The sequence below is a fragment of the Lycium ferocissimum genome, chromosome 9 (genome assembly GCF_029784015.1).
Source record: "Lycium ferocissimum isolate CSIRO_LF1 chromosome 9, AGI_CSIRO_Lferr_CH_V1, whole genome shotgun sequence".
In the NCBI taxonomy this organism is placed as follows: Eukaryota; Viridiplantae; Streptophyta; class Magnoliopsida; order Solanales; family Solanaceae; genus Lycium; species Lycium ferocissimum.
The window spans coordinates 36294376-36316793 of record NC_081350.1 but is presented as its reverse complement, the minus strand read 5'-3'; the positions used below and the strand labels follow the sequence as shown (position 1 = coordinate 36316793).

The window sequence follows — 22418 nt, the reverse complement described above, 5'->3', positions numbered from 1 at the left end:
AAAGATTCATGTAACTACATCCGCCACTCCGAAACAAATGTTTAAACCGACAGTATTGTTTTTTCCTTGTTTGCCAGAGATTTAGCGACAAATGTTTTTTCCTCGTTCAAAACAAAAGTGCTCTCTAAATTAATGAGGAAATACCCAAAACCGTTTGCCCTTTAAGAAAATCCACTTAATTCAAGAAAATAATTTCAATTGGAATATACTCAAACATTACACTTCAATTCCAAACACATTAGGAAAAAATATATGATTACTCAGTCAACGTGCCGTTCTATTTAAATCCATCAATTTAATAAATAATTTTTTCTTAAAAAGATTACTTATTTTAATTTCACAACTACAATTTTTTTTTTTTTAATAAAAAAAAGTTCAAATCGATTATACAAAAATTGAGAAAATTCCCCTGCCCCTCTTTCAACCTCCATAAGCAAAGAAGAAGAGAAGGAGAAGAAATGGGTTTTTTGTCTTTTATTCATCCAACTCTTATCCCACCATCTCCCACTTAGCGGAGAAGAAATCCAATTGCTGCACTGCAATTTCTTTACCATTTCAACCCGTTTTCTTACCCCCATATTTTCTTAACTTTAGTTTCCATTGTAAACTTATGGTTTTAAATAGGAATCTTCCAGCCATTAACGTTTTTTGAGACAAAAATGGAAGTTGCATTTTGGTGGACAAGCAACATTATGTCGTTCATTTATACACTCCATAAAGTAGTACCTATTAGTCATCATTTTAGCTTTTTTAATGGAAGCCGTTATCCTCAAATACTAATTCGGTTACGTAACCTTTATCCGCTCCCATGCGACATCATCTTTCCAATACCCACATTTCCGCCATTCATAATTACTTTGCCAAGTATTTAAGGCAAAATCAACTGATTAAACTTTGAAAATTGAGTGAGAAGCTTTCATTTCGAGATCAAATGTATACCCTTTGTAAAGAAAATCAAGTCAACCTTTGATAAATATTGAACTTAAATGTTATTTTGAGTAACTAGGTTTTTATAGCTTATTTGAAAAAATATTTATAAGCTTATTTAAAATATTTATACCTTCTAAAATCAGTTTATCTGAAAAATATTTTTTTGAGAAACAGTTTGTGTTTATTCAATTAATTTAAAAACACTTTAAAGCAGCAATTAGTGTTTAACTAAGCCTTTAAAATATGCTTTTAAGTGTATTTTTTTAAAAGTGCTTTCATTTTTTTTTATTTGAAAATGTTTTTCCTTAGCTTCTCCAAAAAAAAAAAAAAAAAAAAAAAAAAAACCAGCTTCTGCTAAGCTTGGCTAAACACCTCAATTTTTAAAATAAGCATTTTTTGAAACAAATAAGCATTTTTTGCCTCACAAAAGCTTGGGCTGACACACTATTAGAATTTAGAAATATTTTTAAAAGTTTAGTCGGCTTAGTTAATTGTGGCTCAAAAGTAATTTGCAAACAAAAACAAAAAAAAACTTTCAGAATAAATTGATTTTAGAAGTTTGGCCAAACTAAAATACAGAAAAACACACACAAGTTCCATTATTTACATTCGAACCCCTTAAGTTTATTTTTCTTAAATTACGCATTTACCCCATATCCGTTGTTTTTCCCTTTATATTCTGTTGAAGTTTGTAGTGTTTAGCTAAGCCTTCCTTTTCCTTGCAAAAAAACTTCAAGAAAACAAAAATGGCAGAACCTGCTATCAAATAAGAGATACCCAACAAAAAGTTGCTAATCATATTAGGGGTCATCTCATGTTCTCAATCTTGTTTTACTTTTCTTTTGCTATTGTTGCTTGTTGCCCTATAGATGATATCAGGTTTCAACTCTTTTGCAGTTATAGGAGTGATAGTTTGAACAATGACACATCATCAACATTATTGCTTAAGTACAAAATTTCAGTTCAGATTTGGAACATCTAACTAGCATCTATAAGGGCTCTGGTCAGCTAAAGGGAGGGGAGCAAATTGAAAGGAGTATTTAAGCTGTTTGGTGGCAATCAGCTGCTCCCAGTCTAGGTTTTCTCTTGTTAGAAGAAAGAAAATAAGTAAAGGAGAGACATGGCCGGGGGGGGGGGGGGGGAATGAGGGTTTCCCTGCGCACACACCAAGAGAGTGAGTGACATTTACTTGCCACTTATCATCCCCCCAAAAAAGAAGCAGATAACTTGCCTTTTTCCACTTAACCTATCAAATTATACAAGTTAATAATTGTTCTTTCATCTTCTATGAATTTATTTCTCAAGCAAGCTGTTTTGTATACCTATAAGAGGAATGATATATTATTGAATTTTAATTACCTTTTTGCTCTCGACATGATTGAATACGGGTATGTTGGAAACATCTACCCACAAGTCACGGAACCACTTCTTCAAGAGGTTTTGTCGAGCACCGGTCCCCTTGGGGATGCAAGCTCATAAGAAAAGACAAGGTAGGGTCTTGTTTTACTTGTTAGATAAGCCATGAGAATCAATTGAAAAATCTCACCTTAACTACAATAGTACAATGTACGTGCAGGCTCACCTTAAGTATTGAAATAAAATTGTTCCTATGGAATTAATACAGAAGTTTCATATAGCTGACCTTTAACTTCTTTGGGTTATGTTTTGGACGTCGTCATTGTTGCTGCTGCTGTTGTACCGGTAGATGACAACTAACATCAAGCATTTCTTAAATGTTATGTATATGCCAATCATGCAAACTTGGAAGCATTTTAATTTTAGGCTATACTTTAGACTCTTCTTCATTTAATGTTGTAATTTTAACTCGCCTTTGCGAGTGTTTGGTAAATAAATCAGATTTATTTTTTGAAATGGAGCTGTTTAGCATCACAAATTTCATGTAAAGGATGAACGAACCTGGTAAATTCATCAATTTAGTTCAGACTGAAGTCCTCATGTACTTTCTTTTTCTAATTCCAAGTACTCAGAAAACAGTTGATCTATGAGCTAGTTTTACCCGGTATACAAATTAATGATTCTTGTGTTGGTTTCTTGTGTGCCGCACCTTACATTTATGGAATTAGCTCATTTAGTATTCTCATGGTCTTTGTTTAGAGAATTTTTTTTTTTTTTTTTGGCTGTAGTGCTTGATGTATTAGTTTTAATTTTTAAATAAAATATCGCTGGTAAGTTGATGTTAAGATTTTCTTTTTAGTGGCATGATATATTAATAGCAATCACTCTATGTAAGTAGTAGTAGTAGGTGTGTTTGCTGGAACAATGTTATGAACTTGCAAAACAATAAGACAGAGCTAATATTCACAACGGTGTGTTCTCTGTTCTCAGCTTCATTTGGTTGCATTTTCTTGCTCAGTTGATACGATGCTAACAATCATTTTGATGTGGTGTAGCACTCCTGGATGCTCATTTGGGGAGGGATGTCACTTTCTTCATTATGTTCCTCCAGTTGGAAGAAACATTGCCTCTTTTAGTGATGGTCCTGCTCCAGCTTTGAAGTCGAAGTTTTGCAACAAGTTCAACACTGCAGCAGAAGGGTGCCAGTTTGGTGATAAGTGCAACTTTGCTCATAGGGAGATGGAGATGGATAATTAAGTGTGTCCGGCTTATGATGATTTCCAAGCCAAAGGCCCTCCAAGTGTCCCAACCTGGTCTATCTGCAACAAACTTTGGAGCATCCTCTGCAACCACCACCGTTAGTATAGATGCATCTCTTGCTGGAACCATCATAGGGAAGAATGGTGTGAACTCAAAACAGATAAGTCGGCTTACTGGTGTCAAGCTCTTTATGAAGGAGCACGAAATGGAGACTAACAAAAAGAAATGTTGAGCTCCAAGGAACCTTTTGATCAAACTAAGCAGGCCAGTGCCATGGTACTGGAGCTCAGATCGAATATTGGTACACCTACAGGTGGGCTAAAAGATGCTACTCGGGGTCCTGGGGCTTCAAAATTGAGAAATGACAAAAGAGCTCAGAACAACCCCCTGTTGTATCCCATTTTATCGTAATTTAATACGTACTAAGCTATCGGTAGCGCCTAACCATGTTGAATAGGAGTATTTAGTATTCCTTTTGTTCCCCTTTATGTGGCTCTACTATATAGTATGTGGGACGTCAAAGTGGATTTTTTACTACAATTTTCCAAATATATTTTTGAATGAACTTATACTACTTTTATGTAACTTCTAATAACGTGAAGTGTATTTAAAAAATTTCAAGATTTTATGCTTGAATCCTCATCGAAAATTAAGTAGTTTGATCTTTGTACTTCGGACCTGGCCAATTAAAATGGAACATAGGAAGTAATAAAATTTGATTTTCCTTGTTTTCATATATAACCCTAGCAGTTTTACCAATTGCATGGAGCAATCACAAATTGGTCAGTCTGAGTATCATATAATCTTCAATCCCAACTAGGGTCCTCAAAAGATGCAGTGACTCGTATTCTCCTAACAACTTTGTCGGGACATCTTGTTGTTGCGTCAAAGTTTGCTGGGACAGTAGATCCAGTGGCAGTTTCCATCTAAGAAAGCAAATATTTGCAACTAAATTAGGTCAAACTCTTCCATTCTTGATATCGGTTAGTAAGAAGTTCAGGTGGTTCTCATTTTGGAGATCGCTTTACGATAGGTAATATAAAGGAGATTTAACTACAGAACAACTTCCATTAGATGGCAAGAACATGAAAAAATTTGCTTCTTTAAAAGAATTAAGTACTCACAACTTCTGAAAAGTCACACAAGTTGGTGTCATGATTTATCTAGTAGCTCAGAAGCGGTATTGCAACTTGGAATGTTGAACTGTAACGACTCTATAATAAAGATAAAGCCTATATGTTTTCCTGATATGGCAAACTCCCCTACCCAGGAGCCGAATAGTGACGGTCCTTTCCCACTTTATTGATGATTTGTACCTCCACCCTTAAGATTGTTGGACTTGAACCACTAAGATTTCCCTCCATTGTTCTGTGATAATCAACGGTATAAACTACTGTGAAACACAAAATACAGCCTACACACGTTGTTGCCTCGTCTGTGCCAACCACATATGTTCAAGATCTTTTAGAACAGAACAGCAGAAAAAAAGTGGAAATTTTTGAAATAGTCGCTAACAATTTTTTAGGTACAGTAGTAGATCGATCAACAATTGTTTGAGAAATGGAATGGTCAAAGGATGTGCTCTAACACAGTGGCGGAGCCACATATAGTTGAGGGGTGTCAACCCTTCGTCGGAAAATTACACCGTGTAGCTGGGTAAATTTTTTATTTTATGTATATATACTACATATTAACACTCCTTGGCTTCTTCGTGAATTTACTTCTTTATATTTTGACACCCCTTAGTGAAAATTCTGGCTCTGCCACTGCTCTAACATATATACAAACAAAAAATTGCAACCACTTTCGGTAACTTCTGAATTGTTTTTACATAAATGACCTATGAAGCGGACATCAAAAGGAGGAATACATTCCCAGAGAAACCACACGACCCACCATCAAGCATATCCCTCTTCTGCTATAAAGGCCAGATGAAATGCTAACATACTAGCCAAAAGAGAAATAAGTCGACAGAGATGCACGAGAAAACTCTTAGTTATGACAAGACACTTTTAGAATATCATCACGAGATCACAAGTATTTCTAGATGCTAAAAAGAGAAGTTTCTGAAAATGATAAGCATAAGGATGAGGCACAGAAATCAACAAGGTGCACGTACAGAATAACATAATGCCTTTTACAATCAGGCATGTTGAGGACTGAATTTCCCTTGCGCATAATATTCAATCTGACCATCCAAAATGTATTGCTTTCCCTCGAGGCAATTACACTGTCAACTGTTACGACTAAGTTATGGTCTACTACTCTTTTTTCGAGCACAGGAAGTGTTTTTTTCTCTTGCTGCAACTGGCACGTTAGATAGTCACAGCCTTACTCAATTTTATACTAGTTTCTAGCATGATAGTAGGAAACACCTTCTCTAACTATTAGAAAGATCACCATCTATTATGTCTTTATATGCTCGAGTTAGAGTCTTTACAAACGGAGAACTTCCTTTCTGACATCATTAAATGAAGACGAGGCAGATACCAGAACAGGACGCTTCATCAAATTCATCAGGATGTCATGTCCCAGTTCATATCAGATGTTCTAATTAAATAGCTAGATAGATACAGAAAACAAGACTTTGTATCCCTTGTATATAAAGTATGACAAATGAGATTTCAGGATTGAATATGACTGAAAATCCGGCTGCACTAATCTTGTAGGTTAGTGTATTTTGACTAGACCAACCATTATATATATAGAAGGAAAACTTGTGATCAACCTAGAAGTATAAATACACTACTTCAGCCACATAAAGAACTTGGAGAAAAACATATTCCTCCACCTACTATTTTCGTACAAGTTTAAATCTTCTCCATGGTACCTGAGCCTCAGGCTCAAGACAAAGAACACTGTCCTGAAGTTTTATAAAACCAACCTATTCATATTTTACATAGATAAAAAAACATGTGGGGTCATAAATTTTATGCTAAATAGACCGCAGCTAACAGTTTTTCTTTTTTTTTAATAATTCCTTGTTAATCCATCGTTAAATTAGATAATCGACGAATTTTATTGTTTAGCAATAAAAGTTGACCGTCGCTAATTTTTCTTGTTCTTTTTGTGGTAGTACTGGAATTTGCCTAAAGTCTCCAAATGAAAAGTATAGCACTTGAGGTTCCAACCCCCCAAATTTGTCATTTGGAGTTTTTCAGACCAAGTTAAGAGTCTACAAATTTCTCTTTTTCATTTTTTTTTTTTTTTGGTCATAAAGATAACACTTATATTAATAAACATCAGTACAGGGCCATTTCTCATTTTGAAAACTAGGACACCACTCCAATAGGGGTGTTTTCACCCCAAACCTCTTCCGTCACAATCGTCAAGGTGAATTAAAATGGATTGATTTCTATTAGATTATGTTTATTAGTACGAATTTTAACTCCCAAATACTTCGATTTTGTACAGAATCTCAAATTCTCTCCAAAATAAAAGTATCCTTTTATATATGAGGCGAATTTTTTTTAAAAAAAATTTTAAACCAACCAAATGAAGCAGTTTCTAACTCAAGAGTCAAGACCTTTAGAAAAAAAAATTGAGGCGCCTAACCAAGTGAGCTGCACCACAATTTATGATGAGCAGTGTCATTTTATTCTCTTTATCATTTTTTTTTTCTGGCTTTCAACTATTCATACATATTTAGTAAAAATTTTCTGACGAGACCTTTGCTACTATGAGGAAGATGTTATATAGAGGTGTAGAAGAGCACTAATTTGGTTATTATACACAGAGGCGTATGTAGCACATTGAGTGGGGGTTCAATTGAACCCCAAACTTTTGACACGGAGTATAAATTTATATGTGTCTATCAAAATTGCAATAATAGTAGACATGAACCCCTAACTTTTAAATAAATGGTGTAAGAATGTTAAAAGGTTGAACCCCTAAATTTTAAATTGGATCGCCTCCGATTATACAAAATTAAATTATGTAATCTTCGGAAGGTTGACTAATAGAATCTATAAAGATTTTCTTTAATAAATGATGATTACTCATTTCTAAGTAATTCCAAAATAACAATCTGCTCATAAATTTCATCAGGACTAACTGAATCTACAAAGAGTTTCTATTAATGAAGATTGATTGTTCACATCTAGATAATATCCAAAAAGAATATATATTTGACCACGGATAGCTCTTTATGAAAAATTTGGACAAATTTACTTAACCTCTTTTAACTGTGCCGTGAGCTGGACTTTCCTCTTAAATTTTAGGGGTATTGCCAATTTCTTGACCTAAAAAGAGAATGAGAAAAAGGAGTTTTTTTTTTTTTTTAAACACATCCACTTTGAATAGTGCTGGCAAAATAAATAAAATATTTTTACTGACAGTGATAATCTTTCTTTTATAAGAGTTTGAATGCTATGTGCACACAATAAAGCTACCTATTGGTTTTGGTGGTTGGGCCTAACTAGTTATGTGAACCAAGAAGTACGAAAGAAAAAGATATTTGGGCAAGAATTTGTGCCCAAATGTTTGTCTTATAACGCTACCTATTGGTTTTGGATTAATTGTTGATACCAATCAAAGTCATATGTTTGTGCTTAAAGTACACTTTTTGACTTGATATGGTTTTGGTGCACTTTTGAATTGAGTCCTTTAACAGAAATTGCATGTTTTGATTTGCTTGAGGACAAGCAAAGGTTTAAGTTTGGGCGTTTGATAAGTTGGTAAAAAATAACAACTTATCTCTTCTTATGCTTGTATTTTTGTTATGTTTGATTAAAAAATAGTGTATTTATTGTGATTTACTTCAAATTTATAGGTTTATATGATTGAGAAGTGATCGTGAAGAAATCAAGTGAAAACCAAGTCAAAAGAGGTGAAATTGAAGAAAATGACAAAAGTGGCTAGAAGAGCAAAATGTGATCAGAATTGCAAATCTGAAAAATCTGAAAATAGGGGCTGTTTTGGTCATATTTTGATGGGGAGAATTGTTGAACTATAAAACAAGACATGGGAGAAAATATTATTATCTTTGGCCATTTTTAACAAGACTTTTGGGTGCTAGGGTTCTTACACCACACTTGGGTGTTGAAGATTTGATGATTTGGTTGAGCAATTTCTTGAACCTTTATTTCATTTCTTTGATTCCTTGCTTTGTATTGAATATTTATGTTACACCTCGCATTTTTGCACATTTGGATAGTCCGAGATAATGGTGAGAAGTTAAGGACGAGGCTATGTTCCAAGATTATTTTAACACATAAGTAGAGAGTATTATTTATGGACATTAGTAGTATGGAAATAATGAGAAAGGTTAAGGGTAAAAGGAAATTCGGAAGAGGGTTCATGGAAAATATTGCGGGGACTAAGGGTAAAATGGTAATTTCACAAAGTTCAAGAAAATTCAAGAAAAGGCCATGTGGCCGTGTAATATGTATGGTGTGTGCCACATTTTAATTAATAAGGGTAATTGTGCATGTGCATGGGTGAAGCTTGTAAAGAAGACAATTGGTCTTCTTAATTAATTTTCAAGAAAAAGAGAGAAAAGTCGAAAAAGAAGAAAATTCTAGAGGAAGGAGAAAAATAATATGAGCCCATACTTGAGGGACCAAGATATAAATATGGAAAGATGATGGGAGAATTATATATATATATAGTTGGTCATCTTTTAATTAGAGGAGTGGAGAGAAAGAAAAAAAAGAAAGAAAAAAAAAAAAAAAAAAAAAAAGAGAGAGAGACCAATTCGGCCAAGCATGGGCAATTGGTTCTTGAAAAATTGATCATGGGGAATCATTTTCTTCTTGTTTTCCTACTAAATGGAAGGTCCTCTATCATATGGAGTAGTTGTTGGAAGAAGAAAACCATTTGTTTTGCAAAATCCAACTCTAGGGGAGAAGTGAAAAAAAAAGGTCAAACTTCTTTTTCATATGTTATACATGGTTTGTGGATGCGGTGGAGTATGGAAATGAATGAAACCTATGAAGTTATGCATGTGTTGTGTGTGGCCGTGTGTGTGATGCTATATTAAGTAAGGAATTAATTTATTTAGCATGTATGGATTGTGTCTTATGCATGTTTGGACGTGTTGCAATATGTTGTAATGGATGAAATTCATGGAGTTGTGTGTATGTGTGTGGTGGCGAATGAGGGGTGCCTTGGTATGGAAGGGGTGAATTAGATTTACTTAATATTTTGGTTGTTGCTTGTTGTGGATTTTATGTTGAAAAATAAAAGTTTAATGATCCAAGTGGAAGTTGTAGTTTCATATATATTTGGAACGTTATGTGATTTGTGATTCCTTGTGTTGATGGAAATGGAAATGCTAACGTATGGAATCAATCAATATAGTTTATGAAATTGAAAGAAAGAAATGTATCGTTGATGTCCTAATGTATTGAAGGATTTCGGTAAGTTAGTCTATGGTTTGGGTATGTTTTGAATATTATAAGGATTGCTTGAAACGTTCTTAAATCATGTTTAAGTGGTCTCGGATTAATACCCAATATGCGAGCATTGATGTTAGTTTGAAGGTATATAATTGGAAGGTTGTCGAAATATGTTGACTTGTTAATGTTAGAATATGTTTGGACATGCTATTGTTGGTTTTGTTGTTGATATTGTGCCGAGTTGAATTATCGGATTGTTGTTAATGGATGAATTGGGCCGAGCTATATTCTCGGGACGGCGCATTTACGGGGAAAATAAAAATTTGGTAGACAAGTGTTACTTCGAGAACTTGCTTTTAGATGCTCAAGTTAACATTTGGTAAACATGACCAAATTGTAGATTTTTCGGATTTGCAACTTGGATTTGGAATAGCGAAGGAGCGGAAAGAGGTATGTAAGACTTCACTTTTCTTCCTTGGCATGTCTTAGACGTAGTAGGCTTGAACACGGGCCTGGGATAATTCCTTTCCTAGGAATCCGAGATTGAAATTAGTTACTATTCATTCAAAAGATTGAAGTAAATGTTCATGAATGGTTGAAAGAAAGGTCCAAACACTTAGAACTTGCATGATTAGGACCCGATTACCCTAAAACCTCTATAAGTATTGTCATGAAACGTATTATACGTAAATTGTGTACGCCACCTCATTTGACCCGAGGTGGGCCCATTATTCCCGAACTCCCTCCTATTGTTCCACTAGGCTTATTTCCGTACTATAGTCAGTGAAAGTTCTTGGTTATCATTAACCATAACACAATAGTTGTTTTAACTAAACCCTTGACCCCAAGGCATGATGTCCCTTACTAAAAGTTTACAAATGTTTTTCAAAAACAAAATCCCTTTTTCTTCAAAGACCAAGTTTTACAATCTTGAAAGTCCTAATGATTAAAACAACGACTATGGTTCTATGATGATAAATATAATGCTAGATACGAGAAGAAGTATATGAAACAATGCCTTATGATCCTACTCCGTGCTTTTCGTTTATAATGTCTATGTTTTCTTTTAATGTTAATTTTCCGATGATAGTCTCGCCTTATGATTATTGTTCCTTCGAGGTGAGGGATTAATGGTGCCAACCCAATGGTGGGGCAAACCCAATGGTGGGGCAAACCCGGTGGTGGGGCAAACCCGATGATGAGATGAAATTCCACATTGGTTTAGGCAAATCCCGCATTTTGGTTTAGGCAAATCCCGCATTGGTTTAGGCAAATCCCGCTTTGTTTAGGCAAATCCCGCATGTTTTGGGCAAATCCCATATCGGTTAATGTTGTCCGGACGCGGGCTAATGATATTATGTGACGTTTGAGGGCATGGATGTAAGTGTTAAGGTAAAAATGAGCGTGCATAATTCCTCCTCGAGAGGCTTGTATTTTTGTATTATTTTCTCTTATTTCATGTGTCTTCTTATTATATGCTATCCATGTCCCGTCTATTTAATTATGTTATCATTTATGCCTTACATACTGATCATTGAAGAAATCAAGTGAAAACCGCGTTTCATGCCGCGCGGTACAATTGACGAAACGCCACTATAGAAGATGTTCCGGCGAAGTCTGGCAAACTCCATTTGTTCCGGAGTGTCGCCGAGTCAGCGTGCTATGCTATGATGTCCGAGTCGAAGTTAGAGACTTTGGTCATCGTGGGTTTCGGGAGAATTGTTGAACTATGATACAAGACATGGACAATTACATGTTTTACTTGATTTAAAAGCAACAAAGGATTATTTAAAATCTTATTGGGAGCGTAGAGATTCTTAAAAAAAAATTAGGGTGTTGTAAGAGTCGATGGGTTCGCTCGGTTCACGACTTTGTTACGGGGTCGGGCGCCTCATTTCTTTGAGATCGGGGTGTGACAATTTAAGTGTATAGTATTTCATTCCAATGCTTGAAACTTGTTTATGGAAATATACATTATTAAAGTTTTGGATTGAATAAACTCTTGTTATGCTTATGTATTGAATGAATTTTATTCCTAATGAAGTGGGTCTTTGTTTCTTTAATTAATCTTGTTCTTTAATGCTTCTTAAGAGATTAGCTAACCCTAGTACTCACCCATTTGAGCTCGGAAGAGGAAAATTGAGGTTGGGAAAGATTAGTTAACAAGGATCTGGGGCTTTAAACTCCATCTAATAACTTGAGTTAGGATTAGGAAAGTTAACTTGAGGTTAAATTGATTGTGTTTAACTACACACTCTAGGGCTTGGAAGAGCTTAGAGTGAAATTCATTGATTTGGTTGGAAGACTTTCAATGAGATTTAAACCATTACCTATTAACAAAAACTTGCTCTTAGTTGTAAAATCGTAGAATACATTGGATCGTTGCTTGAGAGTAATTTCTCTTGTATCCATGCTTGTGGCCATTGATCATTTTACTTGCTTTCTAGGTTAGTTTTATCTTTGTTAGTTTTAAATCAAAAAAACCAATATTGAAAAAGTGTTTGGCTTAGCTAAGTTGGTGATAATTTCTTTACTTGCTTGATCGTCTAGTATATTGTTCCCTGTGGAATTCGACCCCGATTCATAGTTGAGTTAATTATATTGCATACGACCGTGTACACTTTCTCTTTGAGGAGTGGATTTGGACATTATCAAGAATTAGGTGGTATTCTTCGCGATACGCATGGCAAGTGGATTATAGGATACTCAGCGAAGGTCAAAGCTATAAACCACACTGAAATGTGGAGCTTCAAGCTTTCCTTTGGGGTTTACAACTAGATGCAGAAAATGGTCACACCAATGTGGAAATCGAAACAGGCTGCACAGAAGTGATTAATCTCATTAATAATGCTACCTCCCCTTCCCATTTATTTCACAATATTCTTGACAATTGCAGGTTCTGGCTGAAGAGACTGGGGAATCCAGTGGTCCGCCACTGTCTTAGGCAAGAAAATCAAGTTGCTAATGTTTTGGCTCAACATGGAGCAAGAAAGGCAAATGATAACTGTCAAGATCTTTTGTTTTGTCGACCTCTTATGTAATGAAAACTCTGCAGAATGATAAGGAAGGTTATCTAGTATCTAGAAAAAGGGTACTATGTTTCAAAGGGTGATATTAAATTCACTTTGAACTCATTTGGGAGTAGATTTGAGTGTTGAAATTCAAAAAACAAGGTATTTTGTATGAGCAAAATTTGTTCACATGAACTTTATGCCGAAATGTCTAAAGTTCACCCATATATGTGCCTGAACTTCATGGACAAAATGTCTGAAGTTCAGCCTTATATATGTCTGAACTTTACGCAATCTCTGAACTTTACGCAAAAATGTTCGAAGTTTGGCCTTGCCAAAGTCACAACTTCAGCAAAAAAATATTTGAAGTTGGCCTTGGTAAGTCAAACCAAACTTCAGACAAAAACGTTCGAAGTTTGGCCTTCAAACACGTTTTTTTTTATTTTTTTTATATAATTTCAGTCTCGTATGTCTGAATTTGTTCCAAAGTGGTATATGTGCAAAAGAACTTTAACTTCGACTACAACTTAAACACTGACCCAAAATCAAATATTTATACACTTCTCCCTTTATCATAAGAAGTAATATTTGCTCTGAAACATACTTCATATATTTTTGACATAGAAAGTAAATAGCATCACATTTAGAGTTGATGACTCTCTCCCGGTCCCCCATAAAATACCCAATGTTGGAACTTTCCAGGTGCTGCATGTGGGTAATCCAATACTTGATACAACTTAGGATCGTCAACATATATTGTCGTTTCATCGACGTTTATTGTCGCACCTTTATCATTTAAAACGCTAAGCCCCCTACAATAGGCATCATAATTGCTCTGTGCAATAGGAAAAAAACTTGAGCCCATTGGAGGTTTAGGCACACCTGGTGGGCTATACGCAACACCTCCCCACTCGATGTTATTAGCAAAGCTTGCCAAGCTAGTGAAGATCCTTTGGGGCCAAAAACCAATTTTCACATATCTTTTGGCAAGTAAAAGCCACCAGTTTCCATTGACTAGATCCTTTTATTCAGAAGCAAAAAAAGTCCACATTAGTATTCATAACTTAAAATTTTAGAAAAATATTTTACATAAAGAAATAAATGTACCCGATCGATGAACATTCTGAACTCCCATGTACGCCTTTCTCCACGGCGTGAAATCTTATCGAAAGCCATATCAATAGGTATCTCATTGTTTACTAGTACAAATCCCGGGCATAGTACGTTGAAACAATGTTTATTGCCAGCCTAGTAAACGTAAAGTAAACATGAACTCTTCTCAATTGACGTAAATAACTAACTGAAAGAAATATTAATTTCATGAAAGCAAAATGAAAATCAATAGAGTAAATAAGATACCATACTTGAAAATGTATAAAAAGCCTAGTCTTATTGTCCCTATATAGAGTTGGATCCACCTGAAATAAGAAATAACTATTCAATTCATTTTAGTAATGAACAAAATAAATAGGGTTAATAGTATATCACAATTTCATCAATATATATTCATTATAACTTGCTTCTTAGAGGTGTAATATTCAATTCTCTAACCCATCTCAAAATTAAACTTCAAATAAATTTAATTATCATTGAACAAGGTAATAACTTACTCTCCAACCAACTTGTAAAATGTCTGATCCTTTCTGAATTTTCAATCGACATGCACTATGTTGCTGACCTTTGACATGAGGATTATATAAACTAGTAGCCATTCCAGCTCCCCCAAACTTGTTATTTCGATTTTCTAGAATTCGAACTATTGCAAGCTGAATATAAAATAAAAATATTTGTCAAATCGTGACTGGATATATCAAAATTAACCTATTTACACCCTATTAAAAAAGTAATTATCATTTTTTCATTAACAACAAAGAGGAACATTAGAAATAGTGGGAAAAGGAGAGCTCAAGATAGAATTTGATCCTTGCATATTTTATAATTGTATAAGAGAAGTGATATAAACAGCCAAAAAAGTTTCTTCCAAATTCCAATATCTATTTATTTAACAAATTCTATATAATGTACCTAAGCGCAAAGAGGCAAAAGTAGAGAACATTGAAGTACAATTTGATATGCAATACCTAAAAAGTCCATTATTAGGTTTAAGAATAACAAATTTTGCATTCGTTATTCAAACAACATAAAATAATTATAAACTACTTTTTTTGAACCCCTGGTCCTTTTGCTTGGTCATTGAGTAAAAATAATAATACAAAACTAGAAAATGAAAGTGATGATAAAGTTGTTATATTTATATACCTTGTATGCTGGCGAAGATATGTATCTTCCTTTCGAGTCACTTTTGTTGTTAATCTGTGTAGAAGCAATAAAATGTTTGAGATTTGTTGCAATGATGGATGAATATTAATTTTTATGTGACCTCTTTTTATAATTATATATTTAGTGATGCTAAACATATAAGATATTACAAAATGAAATCATGATTATATTATTAAAGGCAAAGTGGACTATTAATGTAGCATTATCTTACAGTATTCGTCAACTCAGTGTCAATTATAACATCTTCTGGCGGTGGCATATTTCTTTGTCTAACAAGATCTTCTTTAGTAATTATTTTAATGGGAACCGTTCCAAAAGGACAACCACCATCTTTGGACCATATCCTCGACGACCAATTAGTTTCAGAGGTACTTGAATTCTGTTTTGGCCTAGCTAAAGTAGGTTTCATCTGTCCATCAAAAACTTAATTGTGTATTAACAAATAATATAATTATTACAAAGTTGAAAGTAAAGTAGAGAGGGAAAGTAGACACATGCCTTTGGATGAAAATTGTGATTCTTTAACAAGGGATGATCAAATGTTGGTTGTTTGTAGAAATCCACACAATCTATATATAATATGTTTGTAAACAATTGATCCACTCAATTTGCCTTTATAGTTTTTCTCTATTTTTTTCTTATTTTCTAATTAAAGGATTAATTGTATTCTGCCTTTATTGAGTTTGATTAAATTATGTAACAGACGTATTAATTTATTGCGCTAAAATGGCATCACTTTAGGATCACGATTACTGCTTCAGTTTTTTGTCGTTTCTTTTTTCATTTTTACCCCGTATGTTTCATTCACTTCAATTCTAATCTGTGCTTAAAAGTTCAACAGCCACAAACTACGTTAATTACGAAACCGTAAAGCCGCATCAGTTACTCATCGGCAAATATAAGTATAACTATTTCATCTACTTCTTAATCTGTTTTGACCATTTTCCCTTTCTTTTGGTTTCTAATGCGATATTATATTGAAAGAAGAGACTCGGCCTTTGTCCTTCCATTTTCACTACTTAGTTGTTCGAATGATGAGTGTGTAATGAAGTAGGTAAACGGAAAACTGATTAATACCCTTTTTGAATTGTTCATATATATACTATTATATTTCAATCTTTTTTATCCTTAAAAGCTTTTCTTGCTGATTTTAGTTTTCGTTCTATATGTTTTATCATTTTTAACGAAATTTTTATACCGTTTTATATTTAATGTTTGTTCTTTGATTCTGGTGCTACAACTTTAGATGGGGAAGAATAACGATTGGTGATACTAAATAAGAAGATATAAAGAAATTAAAAGGGTGAATTCTCATTTTAGAGTGATAGGAAATATTATCAACGACCAAACAAAAGTATGTGGTGCGGCTATCTGGTTACCCTGTAGAGAACAGGTATGGAAAAATTCAGCGAGGGGGAGCGCTTGATGAGGCCCTACGCATAAAATATAATTCTAATGCAAATAGGAAAAGGAAACAAAACAAAAAAAATACTATCAAGTATTCTGTAGATTTTCTTATTTAAGTTAAACTTAAATATTATGTTTACCAACTTTTGCTTGATGAATAAAAAAAGCATACTTGAATTCTCCAAAGAATTAGGAGGAAGAATATTGAAGTTACAAATGAACAAAGAGAGATTTTTCTTTTTTGGAATCATAATAGTTAAACATGCCATATAGACTTTTACCAAATTTATCTCAATTTATCTCCACTTTGTTTAAACATTTAACTACCAAATGATCATCTAGACACCTCCAAATTTGTGTCACGTCAGTACCACATTAAATATCACTAATTACATTAGAAGTGCTAGAGTTAGAGAGAAGGCTCGTCTGTTTATATGTCACTGGACTTTAAGTGTGAGAAAAGGACAAAAATAGAACGGAACAAGTTAATTTTTTTGAAAAAAAATGATGGTTATTAAAAGTCAAACAACAATTAATTACATTTAACTTAGTAAAATTATGTTATTAATGAGATGACACATAAATAAACAATTAAGAAATCTATATCTATCTATATATAATATAAAAAATATATGGGATGCAAGGATGGCCCGAAAATCATTTATCTTTTTCTCATTTAAAAATTAATGTTATTTTAGCAAAACATTACTTATTTAATTCTCTTAATTATACCTCTTAATTCTCTTCTCTTCTCTTCTATTCGTTATTATTGTTGTAATAGAGAAGGAAAATGAAAAGTTATGTCCATTAAAATATAAATGGAAGACAATGAAGAGTGTTAGCAAAGAGTCATCTTGCATTGGGAGTGTTAATGATCTTTTTTTCTTATTTTTTTCTTAATTATATTACTTTTTCAGTTAGTTCTCCTTTTTTTTACTTTTTTTTAAAAAACTTTCTCTAATTTTTGTTTTAATTAGCCATTATTTCCGTTGAAAAAAGGAACATTCTTCCTAGATTATTTGTACAAAAATTAGTGCCCCATATACTAATTTTATTACCACGATCATAATGCATTCAATATTAGTGTAATAAGTTATAATTGTATTGGCTACTATAAATACAAAACATATCTAATTCATTTGCACAATTTTTTCTCTTCCTTTTCATTTATCATTTGCATTCCGCTTCTCCTCCCAAATTTTTGCACAGAAAGTTCCATCCTTTTCTTTTCCTTTTTCTCAACGTGGGTGTTTTTTTGCCGGTCATTTTCTTTTTCGTACTCCTATTTAACTCTTTTGTTCCAAATGTCATTGTCTCGTATGATTTACCCTCCTACGTATTTTTTGTTCACCTAAAATCATTTTTTGTTCACCTCAGAAGAGTACATATTTTTTGTATTTTCAAAACAAAATCAACTAATACATGAAAAAGCTCACCACAAGATCGATTGTCGAAAATTAAATTGAGTACAGCAAAAAACACCCACGTCGAGAAAAAGGAAAAGAGTAACAACGCATATATATACACCCACTTTGAGGAGCTTTTTCATGTATTAGTTTATTTTGTTTTCGTGATGCAGCTTGTTGTAGATTCTCTTTCATTTTCTTTATTGTGTTTGCTTTTAAAATGATTTTGAGTTTTTGATAACACAACATCAGAGAGAAAGGTATTCACTCCTTAAGAGCTCGAAAAAAAAAAAAAGTTGGGGTATATATGTGTGTTGTTACACATGTTCCAAACTTAATAAGTATAGTGCTAATTCGTATTTAGTAACTTTGCCTTTTGTTACCCTAAAATGTCTATTTGAATTTTAGGGCTAATTGTACTAAATTCAAAGTTATCTTTTCATTTGCAATAGAAAAAAGATAGAGCGACAATTGAGAAAGTATAATTATCTCTACATGCTTCCCAAACAAATGACAACATGAAAAATATGTGATTATTTTCCTATGCATATGCATACAGTAGAAAAAAACCACAAAGGACTTAACTTCCTCAAAATTTGCTACAAGATCTTTTTATGGTGTTTTTTTAAAGAGGTTGTCCCACTAATTTCTTAATAAAAACGAAAAATGTATACTATGGTTTACAACAAACAATATGTTTTCTTAAATATCTAAAGATTATTCTTAAAATCAGATTTATATTAATAAAGGTTAGACTGTAATTCATTACGAATGTTTCAAAATTATTTTTATTGGACAAAGAGGATGATAAAAAAAATTGACGCGGTTTGAACTTTTTAAATTTATAAGTCTATTTTGTGAGTGAATGTTAAAAATAAAGTGTCTTGCTATGCAATTTATTGGCATTATTTTTATTAGCTAAATGAAAAATAGATATTGTTGAAAGAAGAAGAAGAGAGACAGTTCTAACTTAAAGGTGATTTTTGAATTTATACGTAATGAAAATATAAATAAAAGTCACTAAATCAATAGTTTTATTTTTAATCTTATTTTTAATCTCCGAGTATTAGAAAAAGGGTTAGAGACTATGCATAATATTATCTAACAGATAAGTTCTTAAGCATATATCTCCATATTTACTCTGGGAACCAATATGAAATAAGTAATCTTGGTTGCACTATCTTGTTATCCAATATGTAACTTTTGTTATACATAAAATGACTACAAAAAAGGAATAGAAAACGAAAAGTGTGTAGATTGTAAAACACTTTTCTAAATTCCCAAATTGCATATATCTCGAGATTTATGTGAAAATCAAAACTTAATAAAATAAGTAATCTTAGTTACACTATCTGGTTATCCAATACGTAACTTTTGTTATGCATAAAATGTTTACGAAAAGGAAAAGGAAACGAAAAGTATGTAGATTGTCACTAAACACTATTCCAATCTTTTACATAGTTTATTGGAATTTAAGTTTCAAAGGTCAAATTAAATATAGACTTTTACCAAATTTATCCTTATGCTTTTCTTAACTATTCAAGGTAAATATCATTAATTACATTAGAAGTGCTAGATGGAGAGAAGGCTCATCACTTTTAATTACAACATTAATTTTTTTAAAATGATAAAGTCAACTAACAAAAAAATAGTGAGATTTATTAAAGATCTTCTTGGACAAAAATTATGGGATGCAAGGATAATTATTGCTATTACAAGTGATATTAGCACATGAGTGCCATAATCACTCACAAGACTTATGAATATAATGACTTTTTGTCCAAAATATATACCTTGATTGTTTTGATTGATGGCTTGTTGAGAAGTTTAAGTTGCTCCTCCAACTCTAAGTCCTCCAATTTAGATAGCATTGTTTTTCCTTGAACCCCGTCATAACTTATAAGCAAATACAGTATCAGCCAAGATTGTCGAATAATTCTTTGATGCATCAACATTGCCTAAATACATCAATTTAATTTCATAGGCATAGATGTCAGGATAAATGTGAATACAACATCACTTAAGCAACAAAATTAATTTACACAACATGAAAGAACAAACTTATTTCTAATTGAAATTAGACTTATTTCTAATTGAAATTAGCTAACAAAGCATGAAAGCACTAAGTGGTGAACTTACTTGATTTACTAGATGTATGAGAGCTAAAGTTTTCTGAACACCTATGTCTCACCTTTGCTAGTATGAGGAAGATATTATATACTAGAAAAATTTTAAACTGACTATTACACGTAATATTAGATTAATGTAATCTTCTGAAGCATGACTAACAGAATCTAAAAAAGTTCTATTTTAATAAATGTTTTTTGGTCATTTTCAAGTAAAATCCAAAAGGACAATTTGACCATAGATTACCAATAGAGTCAACATAATGCTGAGTCACTGTTAATACAGAATTTTTAATGATAAAGGCTGCATTATCTGATATAAAAGTTATTTTGTTGTTCTTTACTCCCTCAGTCCCAACATTATAAGTGTCAATTTAGAAAAAATCACGTCCATTAAGAAATCAATAAATGCAATATGAAATTTACTAAATCATCCCTATTTATTAGATGTCTTTTTTGAGAATCGAACAATCTTAAAGAGGACTATCTCTTTAATTCTTAGAGCACAGTTGGAAACACTTGTCATTATTTGTCTTGAATTCCTAAGATGACACTTTTTCTGGGAAAAATTATTTTTGCTAAGCTGACACTTATGTTGGGACGGGAGGAGTATTTTTAATTTTCTTGGTAGCTATTTATAATCTAACAGACCTTGAGGGGTCTTTTGGTTGGTGGATAGGGATAGATAAGGATATCTCATGGAATTAGCTATCTCATTTTCTATATGGAATAACTAAATATTCCACAATTTTAGCACAAATGGTGGGATAAAGTAATTGTAAGACTAACTGATACCCATATCAAACGCAGAATAAGTTAATCCCACATTTTATCTTGAGATTATTATCCTTAATCTCACCAAACAAATAACCCTTTATTGTTCATTATTTTTATTTTTACTATTATAGAAGAGTGAGTTGAGGTCCTTGGATCGGCATGTGTGCTTCTTATAATTAACTTGTTTGTTATTTGTATTTTAGTCATTTTAAGGGAGTAGTTGATATTTTATTCCCACGTTAACTTTTTGGTTTGATCAATTGCTTGGAGTGTCTCATACAGGACAACATCATAATATCAAGGGACCCACAATTTTCATGCACAATAAATTAGTCATTATAGATGACTTTGTATTTATTGAAAAAATACATCAAATGCCCCCGAACTATACTGTGTATATTGTTGTTGTCGCCTTCGAACTATACTTGAAAAGTCGATTACACACTCAAATTAATCAGTCGATCTATTGCCTCCGACCATCTAAAAAATGAATTTAATACCACCCTAGAAAGCTGTTATGGCACAAAAAAATATTATAATTAAAAAATAGGTGAGTGAAGCAATAAAAATAACTTTTAAATTTTAATAAAATTTGATTTTTATTCCAACTCCGTCTTTCTATTTCACCACCACCGCCCCCTCCTCTCCTCCACCTTCACGCTACCCCCAAGCCCTTCCTTCTTCTTCTTCTTCTTCTTCTTCTTCTTCTTCTTCTTCTTCTTCTTCTTTTAACCAGCACCACACCTCTTCTCCTCGACCCTCATGCCACCCCTACCCCCACCTCCAGCCCCAACCCTCCTTCTTCTTCATTTTACCATTCATACTTCCAAAATGTATTCATACTTCCAAAACATTCGGTGGCGTGAGGGTGGAGGAGAAGAGGTGTGGTGCTGGTTAAATGAAGAAGAAGAAGAAGAAGAAAGAAGAAGAAGAAGAAGAAGAGAAGAAGTTTTGAATGGGGGTTTGGGGTGGGGGGGGGGGCATGGTGCTGGTGAAATGAAGAGGAAGAAGAAGGGTTTGGCAGTGGCGTGAAGGTGGAGGAGAGGAGGTGGCGTGAAGGTGGAGGAGAGGAGGTGGCGGCGGCGGCGGTGGTGGTGAAATAGAGAAGGAGTTGAAAAAAATCAATTTTATTAAAATTTAAAAGTTATTTTTGTTGCTTCACTCGCCTATTTTTTAATCATACCTTTTTTTAGGGTCACATCAGCTTTTAGGTTGGTATTTATTAAATTCACTTTTTAGATGGTTAAGAGGGTAATAGGTCACCCGATTAGTTTGAGTGTGAACTCAACTTTTCGGGTATAGTTCAGGGCATCAACAACAACATGCTCATTATAGTTTAGGGTGCAAGAATATGGTGGGTCCCTTGATATTAAGATGCCGTCCTGTATGAGACACTCCAAGCAATTGACCAAACCACAAAGTTAACGTGGGAATAAAATATCAACTACTCCATTAAAATGACTAAAAAGCCATCAACAAATAAGTTAATTATAAGAAGCACACATGTCGATCCAAGGACCTCAACTC

General features: G+C 33.3%; 1 protein-coding gene, 1 long non-coding RNA gene and 1 pseudogene across 2 annotated transcripts; 1 reads left to right on the top strand and 2 right to left on the bottom strand.

The window, feature by feature from the left end:
- Positions 1–3312: 3312 nt before the first annotated feature.
- LOC132031859 (zinc finger CCCH domain-containing protein 14-like) lies at positions 3313–4228 on the top strand (annotated as a pseudogene).
- Positions 4229–13529: 9301 nt separating this feature from the next.
- Positions 13530–15584, bottom strand: LOC132031858 (protein neprosin-like). The gene is made up of 6 exons (XM_059421743.1): positions 15387–15584; positions 15155–15208; positions 14506–14661; positions 14260–14313; positions 14003–14143; positions 13530–13916 (listed from the first exon to the last, which is right to left on the bottom strand). Exons 1-6 carry the CDS (start codon positions 15582–15584, stop codon positions 13539–13541), a joined length of 981 nt encoding a protein of 326 aa, XP_059277726.1. The 3' UTR covers positions 13530–13538.
- A 3526-nt stretch (positions 15585–19110) lies between these two features.
- LOC132030505 (uncharacterized) lies at positions 19111–20214 on the bottom strand. The gene is made up of 3 exons (XR_009408059.1): positions 20128–20214; positions 19782–19946; positions 19111–19129 (listed from the first exon to the last, which is right to left on the bottom strand). It is a non-coding gene; the product is annotated as an uncharacterized LOC132030505 (long non-coding RNA).
- Positions 20215–22418: the final 2204 nt, after the last annotated feature.

Bases quoted from the DNA above. Each gene is read 5' to 3' on its own strand.
- LOC132031858 (XM_059421743.1), bottom strand. From the start codon at position 15,584: ATGAAACCTACTTTAGCTAGGCCAAAACAGAATTCAAGTACCTCTGAA. The intron at 14,662-15,154 runs GTATATAAATAT...TTTTATATTCAG, and splicing joins TATCTTCGCCAGCATACAAG to CTTGCAATAGTTCGAATTCT. The intron at 13,917-14,002 runs GTACATTTATTT...TCTGAATAAAAG, and splicing joins TCAGAATGTTCATCGATCGG to GATCTAGTCAATGGAAACTG.